The sequence below is a fragment of the Vipera berus genome (assembly GCF_964194415.1).
Source record: "Vipera berus genome assembly, chromosome: 2".
Taxonomy (NCBI): domain Eukaryota; kingdom Metazoa; phylum Chordata; class Lepidosauria; order Squamata; family Viperidae; genus Vipera; species Vipera berus.
Genome location: NC_138203.1, coordinates 122622037 through 122643088, shown reverse-complemented (window position 1 = coordinate 122643088; position 21052 = coordinate 122622037). Strand labels below are relative to the sequence as shown.

At 42.2% G+C, this 21052-nt stretch overlaps 1 protein-coding gene across 3 annotated transcripts; it reads left to right on the top strand.

Moving 5' to 3' along the window:
- The first annotated feature begins 5950 nt into the window (after positions 1-5950).
- CCNQ (cyclin Q) lies at positions 5951-14324 on the top strand. Of its 3 annotated transcripts, none has more exons than XM_081316197.1 (6): positions 5951-6279; positions 7662-7774; positions 8420-8603; positions 10527-10659; positions 10858-11085; positions 13864-14324. In XM_081316197.1, exons 2-6 carry the CDS (start codon positions 7687-7689, stop codon positions 13948-13950), a joined length of 720 nt encoding a protein of 239 aa, XP_081172323.1. In that variant the 5' UTR covers positions 5951-6279; positions 7662-7686; the 3' UTR covers positions 13951-14324. The 3 variants fall into 3 exon arrangements, with proteins under 3 accessions (XP_081172323.1, XP_081172321.1, XP_081172322.1); XM_081316195.1 differs by having other exon boundaries at positions 5951-6316; XM_081316196.1 differs by having other exon boundaries at positions 5951-6362.
- The last annotated feature ends 6728 nt before the right edge of the window (positions 14325-21052 follow it).

The following is a 21052-nucleotide window of genomic DNA, read 5'->3' as shown; positions in this document are numbered from 1 at the left end:
GGAACTCTCTAGCTTTCTCCATGATCCAGCGTATGTTGGCAATTTGATCTCTAGTTCCTCTGCCTCTTCGAAATCCTGCCTGTACTTCTGGTAGTTCTCGATCCACATACTGCTGAAGTCTAGCTTGTAGGATTTTAAGCATAACTTTACTAGCATGAGAAATGAGTGCAATGGTGCGATAGTTTGAACATTCTTTGGCACTGCCTTTCTTTGGAATTGGAATGTAAACTGATCTTTTCCAATCCTGTGGCCACTGTTGAGTTTTCCAAATTTGCTGGCAAATTGAGTGTAGCACTTTTACTGCATCGTCTTTTAAGATTTTGAATAGCTCAGCTGGAATACTGTCACCTCCACTAGCTTTGTTGTTGCTCAGCTTTTCTAAGGCCCACTTCACTTCACATTCTAGGATGTCTGGCTCGAGGTCAGTGACCACCTCATTGTGATTATCAGGGACGTTAAGCTCATTCTTGTATAGTTCTTCTGTGTAATTTTGCCATCTCTTCTTAATCTTTTCTGCCTCTGTTAGGTCCCTGCCATTTTGGTCCTTTATCATGCCCATTTTTGCATCTCTCCAATTTTCTTGAAAAGATCTCTGGTCCTCCCTATTCTATTGTTTTCTTCTATTTCTTTGCACTGTTCATTTAAGAAGGCATTTTTATCTCTTCTAGCTATTCTCTGGAATTCTGCATTCAATTGGGCGTATCTTTCTTTTTCTCCCTTGCCTTTTGCTTCCCTCCTTTCCTCAGCTATTTGCAAAGCTTCCTCAGACAGCCATTTTGCTTTCTTGCATTTCTTTTTCTTTGGGATGGTTTTGGTTGCTACCTCTTGTACAATGTTGCGAACCTCTGTCCATAGTTCTTCAGACACCCTGTCTATCAGATCTAATTCCTTAAATCTATTTGTCACCTCTACTGTATATTCAACAGGGATATGATTTAATTCATACCTGACTGGCCTGGTGCTTTTCCCTACTTTCTTCAGTTTAAGCCTAAACTTTGCAAGGAGAAGCTCATGATCTGAGCCACAGTCAGCTCCTGGTCTTGTTTTTACTGACTGTATAGAGCTTCTCCATCTTTGGCTGCAGAGCATATAGTCAATCTGATTTCTGTGTTGACCGTCTGGTGATGTCCATGTGTAGAGCCGTCTCTTGGGTTGTTGGAAAAGAGTGTTTGCTATGACCATCGTATTCTCTTGACAAAATTCTATCAGCCTGTGCCCTGCTTCATTTTGTACTCCAAGGCCAAACTTGCCTGTTATTCCGGTTATCTTTTGGCTTCCTACTTTAGCATTCCAATCCCCCATGATGATAAGGACATCATTTTTTGGTGTTAGTTCTATAAGGTGCTGTAGGGCTTCATAGAACTGGTCAATTTCATCCTCTTCAGCACCGGTGGTTGGGGCATAGACTTGGACTACTGTGATATTGAATGGTTTGCCTTGGATTCGAACTGAGATCATTCTGTCATTTTGAGGATTGTATCCCAGTATTGCTTTTCCTACTCTTTTATTGACTATGAAGGCTACTCCATTTCTTCTGAGGGATTCTTGCCCGCAGTAGTATACCTGATGGTCATCTGAATTAAATTCACCCATTCCTGTCCATTTTAGTTCGCTGATACCTAAGATGTCGATGTTCAGTCTTGTCATCTCTTGTTTGAGCACGTCCAGCTTTCCTTGATTCATGGATCTTACATTCCAGGTTCCTATGGAGAAAAAATCTTTACAGCATCGGACTTTCCTTTCACCACCAGACATATCCACAGCTGAGCGTCCTTTCGGCTTTGGCCCAGTCGCTTCATTCTTTCTGGCGCTACTAGTACTAGCCCTCTGCTCTTCCCCAGTAGCATATTGGACGCCTTCCGACCTGAGGGGCTCAACTTCCAGCGTCATATCGTTTTGCCTTTTGGTACTGTCCATAGGGTTTTCATGGCAAAAATACTGGAGTGGGTTGCCATTTCCTTCTCCAGTGGATCACGTTTTGTCAGAACTCTCTGCTATGACCTGTCCGTCTTGGGTGGCCCTGCACGGCATAGCTCATAGCTTCATTGAATTACGCAAGCCCCTTCGCCACGACAAGGCAGTAATCCATGAAGGGGATTCATGTTCTACTTCCCAGCAATCGTGTCCCACCAGAAAGGAAATATTTTTCTGAGAACATTCATACATTTACAAGCATTTTCTTGCTAAAATCTTCAAAAACAACAATAAAACTTCTACAAATAATAAGGTGGTCGCTTAGTAAAGTTTTAGATGTGTACGTAGGAAGTAGAAATGGGATGTTAAATTTGGGGAATTATTTTTTGAGAGGGTTTGGGCTAAAACCTGGCTGTTTTAAAGTATTTTAAGGCTCTTTCTGAGATGTAATTTGCAGAGTACTGTAGTAACCTGATGCCTTTTTGCCTGAAGAAAACTCCTTAAACAGATAGGAGGGATATGGAAGAGGAGCTGTTACTAGTTAGCATCGAACAACAGAGCTGCCAGCACATCCAGGAGTTTGAAAAAAGTGAGTTAATTCTAGAAATCAAGTCATGACTATTGCCTCCTCTTTTCCCTTCAGTTGAATTGTTTATGTGCCATCAAGTTGGTATCAGCTTTTAGCAGTCACATACCGGCAGATAAATTTTCTCAGGATGATCTGCCCTCAAACTTGCCCTTCAGTAATGCCCATCATTACTCACTGAGTTTATCCACCTTGTTGTTAAAACTCTTTATTCTCTTTCCTTCCACCCTTCCAGCATTATGGACTCTGCAAGGAAGCTGGGCCATTATATAATTTGTCCAAAATATGATAACTTGGATCTTGTTATTTTTGCCTTGAGTGAGATTTCCAGGTTTATTTGTTCAATGACCCTTTTGTTTGTTTTCTTGGCTATGATATTCTCATAAGTCTTCTCTAACACTAAAGTTTAACAGTGTAAATACCCTTTCTATTCAGCTTTTTCAAAGTCCAACTTTCACTTCTATGAAGTGTCACAGGATCATCATTGCCTGCACAATCCAGATCTTTGTACATGGAGACACATCCCAGCATCTGAATATCTTTTCCAGGGTCTAACAAGTGCTTGTCTGCAGCATATTTTTTTTATTAAAAAGTTTTACAGTACATTTTATTTTTAACAAAACAAAACCCCTCCCAACCCCCTCCCCTCTCCCCAACCCTCCCCAACACCTCCCTCCCTCCCCCTCCCCCCTCCCCGACTTCCCAGAGCTAAATACAGGGTATAAAAATACAAACAATCATGATCTACCTTATGCAAACAACAATAAGCTATTAAATCTATCACACTTTAACTCTTATAAAATAACTACAAGCAATATAAATATCACATCAATACTTATTCAAATGCTAAATGAAACTTTTTAGTCCCATATTTGTTCTGGATGTAATCAATCCACTTTTTCCACTCCATAATATAACGTTGTTGCAAATGGTCTTTCAAATACGCTGAGATCTTTGCCATTTCCGCCAGGTTGGAAACTTTTAGAGTCCATTCTTCTATAGTCGGCAGTTTCTGCAGCATATTTTTTGACTACTACTTCATTTACTGTTGATAGTCCAATATAAAGGCAGAAACCACTTCATTTTTGCCAGTTCTACAACTGGTTGCCTTATCTATTATTAATTTGGTCTTCTTTAGTTTCACTGTGTTCCTTGACTTCCATTACTAGAACTTGCCAATCATCTGCATTTTAAGTTATTAGAGCAGGGTCTTCAGCATAGCACAAATTACTGAGGTTTCTTCCTCGTGCCCATCTTCTTGCAGTCTACTCTCTCTTCAACTCTGTCATTGATCTGGTATGAATGAAACGGATGGCTTGCCAAGACAGACCTTGGCTGCCATTTCTATTTCCTGAGATGCTGCATGCAAATGCCAAGGCGGTGTGTTGAAGGAGACAAAGTGGATGGAAAGCAAAAAGCAAAAGCAGAAAGCTGGCTCAGTGATTCCTCACAAACACCTGCTGGATACCAGAGGAAAGATCACAGGCTGCTGGGGTTGGGAAGGAGGTTATCTTATTACATACTTTCAACCAGTGCTTTTTTTGTAAAAGAAAAAGGTGCCGGAACTCCGTTTTGGGCGTTGTATGACAAAAAAAGCCCTGCTTTCAACCAAGGAGAAACATTTTTAGGTCTGTCTTGTGTCATATGTATAGTGATTTGATATATCACTAGCAGTATATATTCAGAAATCTTCCTGTACCTTTACCCGAGGTAGTAAACTATTTCAGTCAATGAGTGCTCACAAAAAATGTCCCCCTCTATAAATGATCTGAAAGCAGAAAAATAGTATTATATCACATCCAATGCAAAGCAGGATGAAATGTAACACGCAGGACTATCGATTCGGATAGCCCTTTGGTTGATTCCCTTTTATTTGGATGTAACCAACATTTTGTTGCAGAAAATGTAGTGTGAATATTCTGTCTATCTGTCCATAGGGCAAAGGGAGTTAACAATAAAAGAGAAATAAAAACATTACCACTTAAAAAATATAACTCTTCATTACATCTGCTCATCCCATCAGATCTAGCAAGTCATGCTATGGATCCACCTGCAGGAAATGGTAGGCCTTGTCTGCCCTGGTGCCCAACTTTTGGAATATTCTCCTCCCCTCTGCACCCCGAAAGTGAGGAAACCTCCATCCCTACTTAATTTTCCTGAAGTCCTCAAGATGTAGTTATGTCATCTGGCCAGTGGGTCTTTAAGAGGATTGGTGAAATGTTGGAAGTGGCTTTCTGCTAATCTAATCTCGTGCGTAGGTTATGCTTTTAAAAACTTATTAATTGAATGCCTTTGGTATGCTTATAGTTTTTTTATATTTTTTTGCTGTATACCCACTGTTGTGTACTGGGTTCATTGCGCAGGAATGAAGACGAGGCGAGTGAGTTCAGCAAAGACCATGGTTTATTGCTTGCAGGATCTGAACTAGAAAACTGGGCTGCAGATGCAGCAATTTATACCCTGGCCCCTAGGTGGCCGCCAATAGGTTTGAAGCAACCTATTGCTGCCCTAGAGGCAACCAATAGCAGTGCTGGAGACTGGTTGTCTGAGGAGCTGGGAGCTGTTAGCCAGCTTCTCTGCTCAACAGCCTCCCAGCAATACCACTTGATGTAAACAAACAAGCCCAATACATTACACCAAGTTACTTTTTGGGTGATGGGTGGCTATATAAATTTGATAAAATACATAAATAAGGAACCATTAAAACTAATTCAAACTGGGGTCTTGACAAATGGTTAAGTGTAACTCACTAAAGAGTACAATCCACAGCTTAGTAACTATATATTTATTATTTTTGAAACAAATGTTCCCTTTATTAATCTCCAGCTGGCTACATGCAAACCGTAAAATATTTATGTCCAGATTAATGTCTTTCTGCTATTTCTAGCATTACTGAACTCCTTGCCAGGGATGATCTTCCTGTGGAATTCAGGCCCTTGCACTTTGGTGAAAGTGCATTTTAATCACTAACAAAAGCTATAAAAATGCACTAGTTGTAAGTTGTATTCACATAGTTAGGCTGTATTCACATACATTCACGTTTGCTTAAACAAGGTTGACTGGATAAGCATGGATTTCCCCAACATCCCATTCCAACTGTAACGCTGTTTGCACCATAGTTTTAAACACAATCAAGTAATGGTTTTTACTTCAGCGCGCGTGTATGTGTGAAAGCAGCCAGTTTTTACAACGCTGTTTCTAAGGAAATATTTTTACAATACTATTTATTTCCAATGCCTATGCTGCGAAAAGGAAAAAGAAAAAGTCCCGGAAAACAACAAGACCAAAACCAGCTTCCTCCATTGCTCGATTCCCTAGGCATCACGCACGCGCGAGAGTAGCGCGCCGAACGCAAGCCTTCGTACGAAGGAGCAGCGCCGGCTGCAGCGCGCGCCCTCTCAGGCCTTTCTCACGTGATGGTCCACGTGGGCGTATGGCTCGCTCGGCCGCCGCTTGTCTGTCACGGCGGGGAGGGAGGCTCCGTTTGGCGCCGCGTCCCAGGGGTGTCGGGGGTGGCCGTGCAGGCCGGCCCAACGCGAGCACCGGGAGGGAATTCCCTGACTTGGTTCTCTCAAGCGAGTGAAAGGGTAGCGAACAAAGGGCGGGGCGACCATGCCCGAGGGTGGTCCGGGAGAGGCTGACGACCGGGCACGAGGCGCCTAGTTGCCCGGGCACAGACTGAGCAGGAAGGGGCTCGGCGCCTGCTCGTGCTCTCTTCTCTACTCGTGCCCGGGGCTTTTCCGGGTGTCAAATCGTCCGTCCTGGTGGGCCGAGCGTAGGTGAGATCAAATGCAACCATTTCCTGCAGGTGGAGAGGTGGGTTGCAGTCAAGTTCACGACGTCGCGAAAGTTTCGACTTTTGGTGTGTGCGCGTATTGTTCAGATGTTGGGGATGCTCTGGAAAGGGGTGTGTGTGTGTGTAAAACCCTAGGGTGCTGTTCAGATGTTGGGGAGGGCGATGCTGATGAGTTCTGGCCCAATTGACTGTTCATTCTGGCTGAGAGTCATGGTAGTAGTGCATTTCAAAGACACGTGGAGGACCCCAGATTGAAGAACACCTCCACAGGATTGTTATAATTAGGCATAATCTGCCCCCCCCTCCAATAATTCATTCTCAGGATTTTGTAAATAATTAAAACACAATTACCTTTGTAGTATATTTATTGGTCTTTGAGTATACCTTTTAGAAGAGGAACTTATTATCGCTTATTGTGTATAATGCCTATAGTGTTATAGAGCTCATTTGATATATTTACCTTTGCTACCTGTGAAACAGCTATTAAATGATATATTCTTTCTGTGTTTCTCTTTTCATCTTCTCAAATTGTTACTGTTGGGGACCTATCCCCTTAAAAATTAACACTGCAATTTTTGTGTGCAGAACTAATAGCACAGTTGCAGTAGCCTTTAAATAAATGAATTGACTGCATCAATTCAGCCATTTTCTGCAATTTAGTCTGTTCTCCCCGAAAGAACAGATTAAAACTCCATTGATGGACTACAGTCTTACTTTTAGCCCACTTCTGCCAAAGATCTGTGTAAAACATATTGATGTACTATACACCCTTTCCCTTAAATGTAGATTCAAAGGAATATTGGGAGGTTTTCAGAGTCAGTATTTAAGTTTTAATATTTCACAGCCACAGTAGTGTTGAGAATGCTAGCTTTACAGTCCTTCCATCTTGGACAGCAGTTCCCAACCTTCTCTATACCCTGCACCCCTAGAATGCTTCTGATATATTCTCGCACCCCTTACAAAAGTTTGAAATAACGGCAACAAATTATACACATGCACTAATTTTGAAACTTCTAAACCCAAGTTTTCACGCCCCCTGGAATATCGTCTTGCACCCTCGGTTGGGGTCCCCTGTTCTAGGAGTTCTGTAGTGCTCCTGTTCCTGATTTCTATTTGGTTCTATAAGGAGATGGAAAGCTATGATCTTTACAGCCGGCCTTCAGTACACAGAAAATGTAACTTTTCCTAGATTGTCTTCACCCTGGAGTAGAAAACATGGGTAGCTGTTTGAGTTTCAGTTAAAAAGTGGAACCAAATAGAATATGGTTAATAGCAACTTGTGAGAGTTTTGTTTGTAGAGAGAATAATAGAAGTTCTGTAAAGGAAGAATGTTTCCTAAATTACCTGTTTCTCTTGCTTATGCAGATCTTCTTGAGATTAACCAACATTCATGAATCCTACTAGACTGCAGGAAACCAGCCAGCTATCTGCAAATGTCAGAATTCACTTCAAAGTCTGCAGGTTCATCATGGAAACAGGTGAGTGAACAGTTGCTATTGCTGATTAAAATACCTGCCTTCCTTGGCTAGTAGTGCCCAAATCCTGTGGAAAAAAAAGTTGCTGTATTGGGAGGAAGTGCCAATCTGTGAGGCACTTGGAGTTAGGGGGTCTTACTGGATAGATCTAAAGTCAAAGACAATGCAAGTTATTAGATTGGTTGGCTTCATGAAGTAGTGTGGAATAGATATGACTTTTACTTAGTTTTAATTATGTCTTATACTTGAGACATGCAGAAATTTCCAGTGTGTTTGCATTTATTTGTGAGAATTCTAGATTTCTGATGGAGGAACTGGATAAAAAAACTTGGGTTTGAACCTCTACAAATCCCATTTCCCCAGAATGTTAACTGTGTTGTTGAGGTGTGTTATTTCATATCCCACTAGGCCTCATGTCTCCCATTCCTAAACAGTAATACAATGAGAGTTCTGCAAGTAGGACAGATCTTACCAACTTCCATTAATTTCAGGGAGGTTTGTGTAGATGAACTTCTTGATGGCTTTTACATTACATTCTCTGCTTGTGGTCAGGTCATCTCTGAGTCAAGAAGTCATGTCTCAATTCTTTCTTCCTTATTCTTTTGGAAGAGCTGGAAATTCCTTTCTATATCTCTTTTCTGCTAACAGGTGTGAAGTTAGGCCTGTGCTCTGTCCCTATTGCTACTGCGTGCACCATTTATCACCGATTTTTTATGGAGGTGCCTCTGGAGTCATATGATCCTTACTTGGTAGCTATGGCTGCACTGTATCTGGCTGGGAAGGTAGAAGAACAGCATTTGCGGATAAGAGACATCATCAATGTGAGCCACAGGTAATAAGCATCGGGATCAAAATATGTAGTTACAAAAGACAGGCTGGATGTATGAGGAATAAGTAGCTGCTTAGAATCAGCAAAACCAACTTCCTGCAGCTTGGCATTTCCCATTGTAAAGAGAGCCTATACTACAGTAAAAGTAACTGCTGAATCAAGGAATGGGTAGCCAGGTGGACCTGGCACTTTTCAAAATGTGGAATTCCCAGTATTTGGTCATACTATTGCATTCCCCACATATTTGAAAGAAGAGCAGATTGAAGAAGATTGGCTTAGATAATAGGTCCATTTGCTTTAAATTAAAATGCACTTTATCCCTGATGAATCTGATACTTTAGCTTCAACTGTGCTAAGTCATCGTAATACACAAGACTTCCTTGTAAGATTCAGGAACCCCAAAAGACCTTGTGGATTAGAAAAAGATCACATCCATTCTTATATTGGTGAGATTTTCTCAGGAAGTCCATAAATAGAACAGGAAGATAGCACATGCTTTTCCACTTTGGGTCCTCCTGAACAATTGTTATTCTTTGCCTCTGAGCCCAGAGATCTAAACTATGAATATCATGTAAGCCAACTGTCTTTTCTGTATCTGTGATGTGAATTCCATAAGCTGTTTCAGGCTGTAAAAATATATCTACATTATGGTCATTAGGTAAACCTAAGTTTTAATATAGAATTTAGTGGGATTTGGCAGAATCTCCTAAACCTGCAGAGAGCTCAGACTCCTATTTAAAAAAAAAGTTAAGCTTGGACAGCCAAGTTTATGTTCATGAAGTAGGAGGCAGGGGTAACTTCAGTTGAACTTTCCAGTAACAATAGTCCTGGGAAAAAGTAGAAATTTTATGAAGAACCTGAAGTTTATCTGTCCAATCCCTCTCCACCCAATTAACTTTCCTTACCTAGATTCTAGATAAGGAAAGCAGAATTGGGCAAAACATTCTACATTGCAGGGCCAGCTTCAAACCTCTACTCAGTCATTATAATGTTGGGGAGTTTTGAGTCCATTGATTTACTCAACTGTTCTGGGAAAGATACAGTATGAGGAGAGGATTGCTATGCATATATGTTCTTCCTGGAGATGAAGGGGGATCTGAACCAAATGATTATGTTTGTAAATAGCTTCGGAGCCTTTTATGAATTCATGGAATAACGTTGTATGTTGAACTATAAGGTGGTGTGGCAGAGATGTTTCTTCTCTAGTGATAAGTAAAGCTGACCTTGAAGGGAAATTCTTTCCTGGCTTTATGGCATTTTCTTTCTTCTTTCTAATACAGGTAGTCCTCAACATACAACCTTGATGGAGCCTGCCCACTGCAGTCATATGTTGTAATGGTTGTAAAATGGGTTGGGCCATCTAACCAACCGAATTTTACAACATTTTTTGTGGCATTATTAAGTGAATGCAGCAGTCAGAAATGTCAAATTACTGGATGTGTGTGCTTTTTTTTTTGGCAAAACCGTCATAGAACGTGACCATATTGCTCAGTGTCTACGGTTGGGGTCATGTTACCGTGGAGGGGACCCAACTGTCAGAACGTTGTATTTCGGGTTGTAACTCCTCTTTTTCTGGTCTGTTGTAACTTCAAAGGGGGTCACAAGGTCGCTTTTATGAATTAGCTAAATAATGGTGTATGTTGAACTGTAAGATAATGTGGGAGAGATCATAAATCGTAAGTCGAGGACTACCTGTAATTATATATTATAGCAACAACTTCAGATCCATGATAATTTTCAAAAATAAATACATTGCTCTGTCAAGTAAAATTTATTCCTGTTGAAAATATCCTTCATAAATGAGACAACCTGTCAGAAAGCCATAGAGGATTGTAAGTTCACCATTAACTTGAGAGCTCAGAGGAAGGCCCAAGTCAGCTTACTTGCAAACAGAAACATTTCAGCGTTTTTCTTTACTCCTCTCAGGTACTTGCATCCTCGGAGTGACCCCCTGGAGCTGGACACACATTTCTGGGAGCTGAGAGACAGCATTGTCCAGTGTGAGCTGCTCATGCTACGTGTGCTCTGCTTCCGTGTCTCCTTCCAGCAACCCCATAAGGTCCAGGCTACATAGGAGGGACATAGGGTAGAAATGGTGTGCATGAAGTACATGGGAGGCAAGGGGTTAAGTCTTTACTTCTCTGCCTTTAGGCACTGAATGAATAGTCCTGTTACAAGAGAAGTTGGTGCCAGGTTCTTTTCTTCTCCTCCGCCATGTTTTCAATTATCCCTGACAGATGTCTTTTTCTTTATGCAGTACCTTCTCCATTTTTTACTGTCCCTGAAGCACTGGATGAACCGGCATAGTTGGGAGCGGACCCCGGTGGCAGCAGCAGCTTGGGCTCTGTTGCGGGACAGTTACCATGGACCCCTGTGCCTCCAGCACTCTCCACAGCATATTGCTGTGACCGTCCTTTACCTTGCTCTGCAGTGTTATGGAGTGGAAGTACCTGCTGATGCTGAAGCAGAGCGACCGTGGTGGCAGGTAAGAGAGACGGGGTGGGAAGTGAGCTTCTGTGTCCTTCAGCTGTAACTGGGTCAGGTTTTGGAGCTTGCCTGCGTGGGATTTTGTTTATATGATTGTTTGCTTATTTATTTAGCATCCTTGCTTCACAGCCTCTGAACTTTAAACTTAAATGTGGTAGTGCAGTTTCTTAGATATTAAGTCACTGCTATCACCTGCCCTGCACCAGAAGTGGAAAACCTCCCACTGATCTTCCAGCTGCTTCTTTAATCAGTCTATGTACAACTTTCCATATTAAGAGAAACTTTTGAAGCAGTGTACTAATATATCAAAATCAAAGCAAATATTAAACTACATAAAATCCTTACCTTACATATTTTTAAATCAGGTCACTTAGTAAAAAACAAAACTGTGGTCCTGCCTCTGGTATCTCTCAACCCAAGCCAGCTTTATTTAGGTTTAGGAAAAGCACACATGGAAAGGTACAAATTCCTCAATCCTGGTCTGTGCATTCTGGCTGTGTTCATATATCATACTTAGCTGTAGGTGGTTTCAAGCAAGTTAGCTTGAACAAACCCTAGGTTGCACTTAATGTGTATAATTGTGACATGGTTAGCTGAGAATGGAGAGTAGACCCATCCGAGAATTATCCAGGGTTTCAGATATTTCGGGAACCACACATTGAAAGCCAGAGGGCAACAGTACTGACATGGGCCGATTGTGTTTTCTGAAACTGTTCTAGTAACAAGCTAGGGATTCTTCTGCCTTCCTAGACACCCTGCTGTCCAGCAATCTCCCTGAGTTTCTATATCTCATTGTGGGGCTATCGTTAAACTGGCTCTTATGCAGGATAATTCAATTTCCGTGCGCTGAGGATGGGATCAGGAATAACTTGGGAGTTCATGGCTTCAGTGGCAATGAGATAAATAGTGCTGTGTCATGCTCAGTTTGCAGCTAGTTTCCTTTAGAGACCTCAGCAAGGGTGAAGGATTGATTAAAATGATCTACCCTGGACATTTTATTGATCTGCTCTAGTTTCCATCTCATACCTGAGGATTTTGTCAGCATTTGTGAGTAGTTTTGTTGCAAGTCTTGTCATTCTTTGAAATGTGAAGCTAATGAGGGCTTTGGACATGAATCCCAGCAAGACAGAATTGCTTTTCTACATAAACATTCACTGGCTTTGGATAGTGTTGCATTCCCTCTGATGAAGTAGACTGCAGCTTGGGAGTTCTCCTTCGATTCATGGTTCCTCCTAGAAGGTTAGGAAGAGCCTTTGCCCAGTTCCGACTGTTTTGCCAATTAAGGTGTCTGATCCTTTTTAGAGTGAAACCTTAGCATCTGTTACTCATGCCCTCATTATGGCAACATTGGATTACTGGAACTGTTCTCTATTTGGAGCCGTCTTTGATGACTACCTGGAAATTGCAGTTGGTACAGATTGTGGCAGCCCACACGTTAGCAAGTGAGGGCTGCTGTAGCAGAGTTAAATCTGTACTGTAGGTACTGCGATGGTTGCCGGTATGGTTTTGAGGACTTTCAAGAAGCTTGCCTTAACCTATAAAGCCACTCTTGTGGCTTGGGATCAGATCACAGATAGAATCTGTCTGTCCTGTGTGATCAGTTTGCAGGGGATGCTCTGGTCCCTGCTCCTGGGCAGGCTGAGGAGACAGGTTCTTGGATGGAAACGGGGTATCTTGGTGGTCTTTTCCTAGGTCTAGATATTTCAGGAAAACAGTGAAAATCTGGTTTTACTGTTGAGCGTTTGAGACAAGGCGATGTTAGTTGAACATGATGTTATTTCTCATAATGTTTTGAAATATGGAGGTTTTAACCTTATGTCAGCCAACCAGAGTTGTTGAAGTAAGTGAATTATAAATTATATAAGTATATAACCATAAATCATTAAGACATAACCTATAGCTTACAAATCACAATAGCTAAATGTACACACTATGCTAAGTCAAAACTTCAAAAAAAATGCTCACAATTGGGCATGCTGTTAGTTGAATAATAAAATTTTGAGTTGTGAAATGAGTTGAGGTACCCATAGCTGGGTTACATGTTTTTGTTTTTAAATGGCTAATGCAGCCATGGTACCTTTGAACTGAATTAAAACATACATGTATTCTATGGAGCAAATAACATCTATATGAGATGCGGAGCAATTTCAGCTAGCTAAATAGCATTGGGCAGGAAAGCTAATCTTCATCCTTTTCAGTGGTCCTAATCCATTTGTTTGCAAAAAACGTGAGAGAATCAAGCATAGACCTGCTTTAATTAAGATAATTGGGGCATATCCTTGCTTAGACTTAGTCTTGCCCCTGTGAAAACTGTAGAATCTCACAGATACAGATGAAGATGAATGTTAAGTTGTAAAACATGGGAAAATTCTGGGAATCGTAATATAAAAAACCCCAAAATTTAGCTTTGCAGATCCACCTTATATTTCAGGCATTGGAACTTCTTTGCAGGATAAGAATAAAAGCCAGTGCTTTGGTGATCAGTACGGAAGTTGGAAATAAAATGCAGTTGTTAATGGAATGGGCATTAATTGAGAGAAGCATAATTTTATGTGCTGTATTTGTACCCATTTCTTCTGTCCTTTTGCCAGTTGTGGTCAGATTGGATTTTTGCATTCTTCAAACCTCTCTTAGTTAGGGAAAGTATGCAAAATATATTCATCCCAATTGTTTATAGAGTACTTTATTTTCTGGAAAAATATTTTGCCCACTTGATCCTGCCTGGATTTTTTCCTGCTTTGCTAAATTTTTCCCCTCATTTTAATTTATGTTTTAGGTGTTCAGTGAAGATCTGTCCAAACCTGTCATGGACCAGATAGTCTTGGAACTGATACGGGTCTACACATTGGATGCAGAGATCTAAGTATACTGTGAAGAGAAAGACTTCCAGCTGAGAGTCTATACTGAATTGTCATGTTTCAAGCTGGGGTAATGGTGAAAGTATTACTGGTACTTGAAGGGATTGACGCCAGAAGTACACTCTCTTCTGTTGAGGCATCCCACTGAACAGCACTGGAGTTGAACAAGCGAAGCACCTTGATAGCGCTGAGAATCTCCTAACAGAATCACTTTCCAGTGGGGAGTTCATCTGTAACTAATTTTCCATCACTCACAAAAGAACAATGTTCTGAATGGAAGATTGTGGAATGAGGAAATGTGTGAAAAAGATTCGTCACCTATTTCAAGTAAAATGTGCTGGCAAGATTTTAACTTGTGTTTCTGGAATAGTCTCCCGAGCCTCAGTGCAGTCATTGTTTTGTGTCGACCTTCTTGTGAAATTATTTATTTATTAGATTTGTGTGCTGCCCATCTCATCTAGATGCAACTCTAGGTGGCCTACAAACATTAAAGAACAATATATAACAACAATAAAAATTACAGTTAAAAGATGGGGAGGAGGGGAGCATGACATACCTGGTGAGAGGTGGGATCTTCTCTTAATCTGATCGCCACATCCAGTATGGTGCAATCCCATTGGGGCCCCATGCCAACTAGGAGAGCCAGGTCTTCGGGCTCTTTTGGAAGGTCAGTAGGTTGGTTGCACATCTTGCCTCTGGCTGTATGAGTTTCAAAGGGCAGGAGCCACAGCAGAAAAGGCTCTTCTGGATCCTGCCAGCAAATATTCCTTAACTGACGGGGTCTGCAACATGCCCCTTTTGCCAGCATAAGTGGGGCGGGCCAAACCCATTGGAGTGAGACAGTTCCGCAGATACCCCGGATCCGTGCCCTGAAGGGCTTTAAAGGTGATAACTGTATCCAGAAGCCAACCAGCAGTCAATGCAGCTCATGTAACGGTTGTATAATGTGGGCACCCTAGGGGCCCCAAGAAATGGCTGCGCCGCAGAATTCTGCACCAGTTGTAGAGATGGGATCAAGAGATTTATTTATTTTTAAGGAAGGGGCAAACCAGGGTCTCTTAAAAGGCCCCAGGACATCCCTCCTCCGGGCTGTTGGCTTTCCAGCTGACAAGCCCATCATCTTAACCGCTGAGCCATCACACTGCCCATATCTTATGAAATACCTTTACTTTTTGCTTAGTTTGTGTTGGAGAGAGAATTTTGAAGGAAACACATCTTCAGTCAGATCCTGCAAAGCAGTTCTTCCGTACACCTTGTGGCCTTTCCCCCCCCCACCCCTGCATATTTATAGAGCCACAGATCTTGTACCTCATGTTATTTATCAGTGCTTGAACTCACCTGGCAATTACCATTCTGGAGGCTTTCACCAACTGGGAGGGACAAGGATATAATTGACAGGTGGTTGCACTGACAGCATCAGGGACCTTGTCCACTTCATCAGGTCCAACAGGATCAAACTTCCCAGATAAATGGGCAAGACTTTTTCCCCAGGCGTCTCATGGAGCAGCACCAGACAGGTTCCAACTGGTAATGAATCCAAGCAATAATTTTGTCTGTCGTGTTGAACAAATTCCTCTGTGAGGCCCTGGAGATGGCCCTTTCACATGCCCTCCTGCCCCAGGAGAGGCCAAGTGTTTCATAAACAGGGCCGCAGGGCAACACTGCAGATGCAATAAAGGCAGAGAAATGAAATAATATTTCACTGCTCTTACTGCCACAAGATATGCCTTAATAGCAGCTCTAAGTTGTGTCTGGTTGGAATCATTTACTTATTTATTTATTTTAATTCCATTTATATCCCGCCCTTCTCTGAAGACTCAGGGCGGCTTACAAGCTTAGCAGTAGCCTTCATTCTATGTATATGCCTGCTTGTTAGGGCTTTCACACACACCCCAAGCGGCATTATTACAAAGTCAGCTTAACTGCCCCCAACAATCTGGGTCCTCATTTTACCTCCCTCGGAAGGATGGAAGGCTGAGTCAACCTTGAATCATCCCTTGTTTATCACCAGTGGTGCTCTAGGCATCTCAACCCTTTTCAGAACCCGCAACTTCTCTGAACTATAGGGAGGATTGGGAGCGATGGGTCAAGAGTGGCTGTACAGGCACGATCCTGTACAGCTTCAGCCACCCTTTGATTCCAGAATGTTACTGGACCTTTTGCAGAACTGTGCAACAAAGCCCACAGGATATCCCTCAGTTCCCTCTGGAACCCATTCAGGTCCATCAGTTGCTGGGGCAGATTGCTTGAATGGGTCCGGTCTCCTTTAAAGAGAAAGTTCCTAACAGGACAATTAACCAGTGGAACAGCTTGCCTTGAGAAATCGTGGGTGCTCCATCACTGGACGTTTTTAAAAAGAGACTGGACAGTCACTTGTCTGAGATGGTTTAGGTAGGTTCTCCTGCTTGAGCAGGGGGTTGGACTAGAAGACCTCCAAGGTCCCTTCCAGCTCTATTTTATTCCTTTAGGGGAATGGCATAAAAGAATCTGAAGGACAGCAGGGCTTGATCTGATCATGACAAGGGGGAAAGGACTGGTCCACCAGGTCACGTTGCCATTGTTCTGACAAGAAAATAATGTCCAGCATGTGGCCTCTCTACTGCCTTGAGTTGGACCCAAGATGATCTGGGATAGCCCCATGGCTGCCATGATAGTCACTGAACAGGGCTGCTTCTGAGGCCGAGCCTAGGGATGGCAGATTGAAGTCCTCCAGGACCAGAAGCCCTGAGGAATGCCTCTGCCATCACTGAGAGGGCCTCCAGCCACTCAAGCAGGGAGGATGCTATGCAGCAAGGAGGCTGGTACAGTAGCAACACTCCCATTTAATTCTGTGAGCCCAGCTTCAGGAACAGTGTCTCACAGCCAGAAACCTGGAGAACAAGTTCCCTGAAGGCTAAATGAGATTCTCCTCCCCACCCCCCACCCCCCGCCCTGGGGTCTTGGCTTGTGCCAAACCCTAAACCCCTGGGCACGTTTCCATGAGGGGAACACCCTCCGCTTCAGAGCCAGCCAAGTCTGGGGATGCATGCCAGGTTGGCTTGTTCCTTCTCAGTAAGGTCTTAGATGAGGTGAGCCTTATTATTGACCAACTTGGCAACCTCGGGGCCTCCAAGGGTAAAAACACCACCAGCTTATTACTTATTTTACTTAACACAATTAAGGCACACCGGCAGCCAACTTAAAACATTTAAGGCACACCCTGCCGTCTAATTCAGTTTAGTCCCAACTTCTTTCATCTTTTGCTAGCAGTCCTTGATCATCACACTGTATGACCCTTAAAGGGATATTTTCAATTAGGCGGATGTGTGGCATATTAAAACAACAGCTAAATCCCATGTGTGTTGCAGTGGTATCTGACGGACCGTCTGATTCCATTGTTGCATTTTCTTCAGGTGTAGATTTAAAAAAAAAAATGGAAGGTTCATTGGACTGCTGTATTTTTGTGTTTCTGGGTCAAATGATACTGCATGTCGAGAAGAAGTCTGAACTGTTTGTAATCTATAGTTATTGAAAGAAGGAATTGGGGTGAGAAGTTGAAGATAAAAATCATCTTCTCATTTTTCTAGCTAATTGTGCAGAGGAGGTATGATTCATTCCAATTCTGTCTTGGTTTTTGGTTCTTGAATTTTCTGATTTGTGTTAAAGGCCTCTTTCTGATTATAAATTGACTCCCGTCTTTATGTAGTGTGATTGGAATACAGTTGGCCTACATGCTTAATAAAGAATATTCAATATCTCCAGGAAGGGTAGACTTGTGGAAGTCCATTAATCCTATCTCCTAATTTAGAGAAAGACTGATAATGCCATCTGGTGTTTTTAAAGTGTTAAGCAGAAATTGTCTATGTCCTTTTTTATGCTTTTCTCTGCAATGATAAGGCCTAACTAACGACATGCTTTTATTGGAGCTACCCTATAGAAAATCCTATAGAATTAATGCTATGATTGGAATAACTATTGGATTGGCCTGACTCACATGACTAATGGAACTCATTGGGTTCCAGAGGGAGCTTGGTTATTCTGGACAACCTGCTACTCGGTTCCACTGAAGCCTTGGCTGCATAGAATAGCAAAGTGTCAGTGGCTTTAGATTGGATCACTTCTGAACAGCTTCTCTGTACCCATGGTTTTCACCATTTTCTGCAGTATATGATGGAATTAAGGGAATTTAAGCAGGGTAAGAGATGACCAAAGTGTCGCGGGCAAAAGACAGGGAGCAAAGACAATTGGACACAGCTAGAGCCACTATTAAGGCCTAAAGGTAAAGGTAAAGGTTCCCCCACACACGCGTGCTAGTCATTTCCAACTCTAGGGGCTGGTGCTCATCTCTGTTTCAAAGCTGAAGAGCCAGCGTTTGTCCGAGGACGTCTCTGTGGTCATGTGGCTGGCATGACTAGACACCAAAGGCGCATGGAACGCTGTTACCTTCCCACCGTAGTGGTCCCTATTTTTCTACTTGCATTTTTACGTGCTTTTGAACTGCTAGGTTGGCAGAAGCTGGGACGAGTAACAGGCGCTCACTCTGTTATGCGGCACTCGGGATTCGACCCGCCAAACTGCCGACCTTCTGATCGACAAGCTCAGCGTCCTAACCCACTGAGCCACGGCGTCCCCATTAAGGCCTGCCTTGTAGCAATAAGGGTGACAAAATGTAAATACTTCTCTGCCCTTATTGTGTCTGCCGATAGTCGCCCATTAGCCCTGTTTCAGGCGATTCAGTCTCTTGAAGGGAACAATGCCAAAGTCCACCTAAAGGGTTGCTGTGAAGTCTAGGCTGCACATATATCTAGCAGACAAATTTGGTCACATTCACTGTATGTTGGACCCTTACCTTAGAGTCAATGGACGTGGTGGGGACTATGTCTTGCAAGTGATCTGCGAAGGGTTTGAGCCCTTGGAACCTGAAGAAGTGGACAGCGCTCCCTCAGCTGCTACTTCAGCCAGTTGTGTGTCAGAGCTGAGGCTCTCCTGGCTAATTAAGGCCTTGTGGAGGGAACGTGAGTAGGTCTGGGCAATAGTTAACTCTTTGAGAGAGGGACTGGTCCTGCTCTTGAAGAGGCAATGGTGTACCTCCTCCTCAAAGGACCTCTGAGTGCCATTTGATCATGGTATCGTTCCTGGCCATCTCTGGGAATTGGAGGTGGGCAGCACAGTATTGTGTTGGTTCCCCTCCTTTCTCCAGGGCCAGTTCCAATAAGTGTTGATAGAGGGAGAGAGATCCAGGCCATGGCCCCTTTGTGGTTACCTCAGGGCTCTTTTTTCTTTCCTATTGTATTTAAGATTTACATGAGCCACTGGGTGAGGTGATCGGTTGGTCTGTTCGATTTTCGTAAGGCCCTAAAAACGTGGCCGTGTTCCCATGCCTGGGGTGCTAAGGACTCTATATCCTGACTATATTGCTAACTGGTCAAGTATCTTGCTCTTATGTATATTTAATCTGGATGTTTTTAGTGTTTTTATTGTTTCAAAATGTTTTTAGTATTTTTGTTATATATTTGTTCAATGCTATTCATTCATTCAATTTTTATAGTAGGACATCTCAGCCAATAACTCTGGGCAGTTTATATATAAAAGCTGCCCAGAGTTATTGGCTAAGCTTTCCTACTATAGAAATTGAATGAATGAATGAATAGCATTGAATAAATATACCTCTCTAAACTTATTTTTCATTTTACTTTCATCTTTTAGACTGTTAGGAATTCAGTGTAAAATGTGGAATTCCTTAGCTGTTCACCTTTGAGGGAATACCGTAAGGTGCCAGAGCAAACTCAGAGGGCTATGGGATATTTTAAATGTTTGAGAAAAATCGCAATGTGCAACATCTGTTGGACATTGCAACTAATAACTTGAGATACTTCACAGTTTTGCTTAGGGGTTCCTTGAAAATATTACTGAGACTTTAAAGGCACCATAAAATAGAACACTGAGAAAATTTGGAAGCCTCTGGCATACATATCACATGAGCAGAACATTTTGTTTAACTGACCATTTTAATGTCAGAGGCTTAGATTTAACACCAGACAGGTCGGACTTGTTTAAAGTAAAATAATTCCTGCAAATCAGTTGCATCGTCTAGATCAGGGATGTCCAACCTTAGCCACTTTAAGACCTGTGGACTTCAACTCCCAAATTTTCCCTGGCTGGGGAATTCTGGGAGTTAAAGTCCACAAATCTTTAAAAATGGGCAAGGTTGGGATTCCTGACCTAGATTGAATCATTATCTCTTCAATATTTTAAGTAGCATCTTACAGAGAAAAAAAAGGGAATTTGTCTAGAAATCCTGACTCTGGTTACAGTTTTCACTTATGTAATAGTAGTACGGTAGCATTTTTCAAATGTGTGTGCATGATTTCCTTGCTGCAGTTAAGTCAATCATCTGAGGTAAGGAACTCAGTTCTGTCATGGGGACACCACTCACAGTCATGAATTTTAAAAAATATCCTCAACTTGAAGGAAACAAATAATGGAGCCAGAAAGCAGGAGATAGCTGGCAATCTTTCAACATTTCTTTTGTAGCAGCTGGGAAGAGAGTATACAAATTGCTGGTGGATATGCTAGCCGAATGAAGCTGACTGGGACAAGGGATTATAGAGTTTTTTTATGTTGTGTGAATACAATCACTTAGTAATAAACTTAGGTTTGGTCTTGCCCTTTTGGCCTTTGTTTTAACCAGGAGCTTCCAAATAGTGTCTGAAGTCTATAATCATGAGATAGTGAAATAAGTCTTCAGTATTTTGGGGATAATGGACAAAATGTGAATAAGGTGTTCCATACAATACACTGCATACTGTCCAAGCAGTTTGTACTCCATGTTTGTACGAACCAAAGGGTTCAGATTCTATGCCAAAGAAAAAACACTGTTCACTGTTAAGTATATCTTCTTAACCACAAGGACTAGAAACTTTTGTCATTCTAAACCAACATTGGGATTTGGGGGAAGTGAAGTCCAGGGCCTCCTTTCTCTAGAGTTGTGAGCAGTTTTCAGTGCCAGCAGATTACGGTAAGTTGGAGGGATTTTGAGAGAGAACTTGGTTCATGGCTTACTTTTCTAATTTGTGTACAAAGAACATTGTAAGAGTAAAAAAGGAGGTGAACAGCAAGCATGTCTTC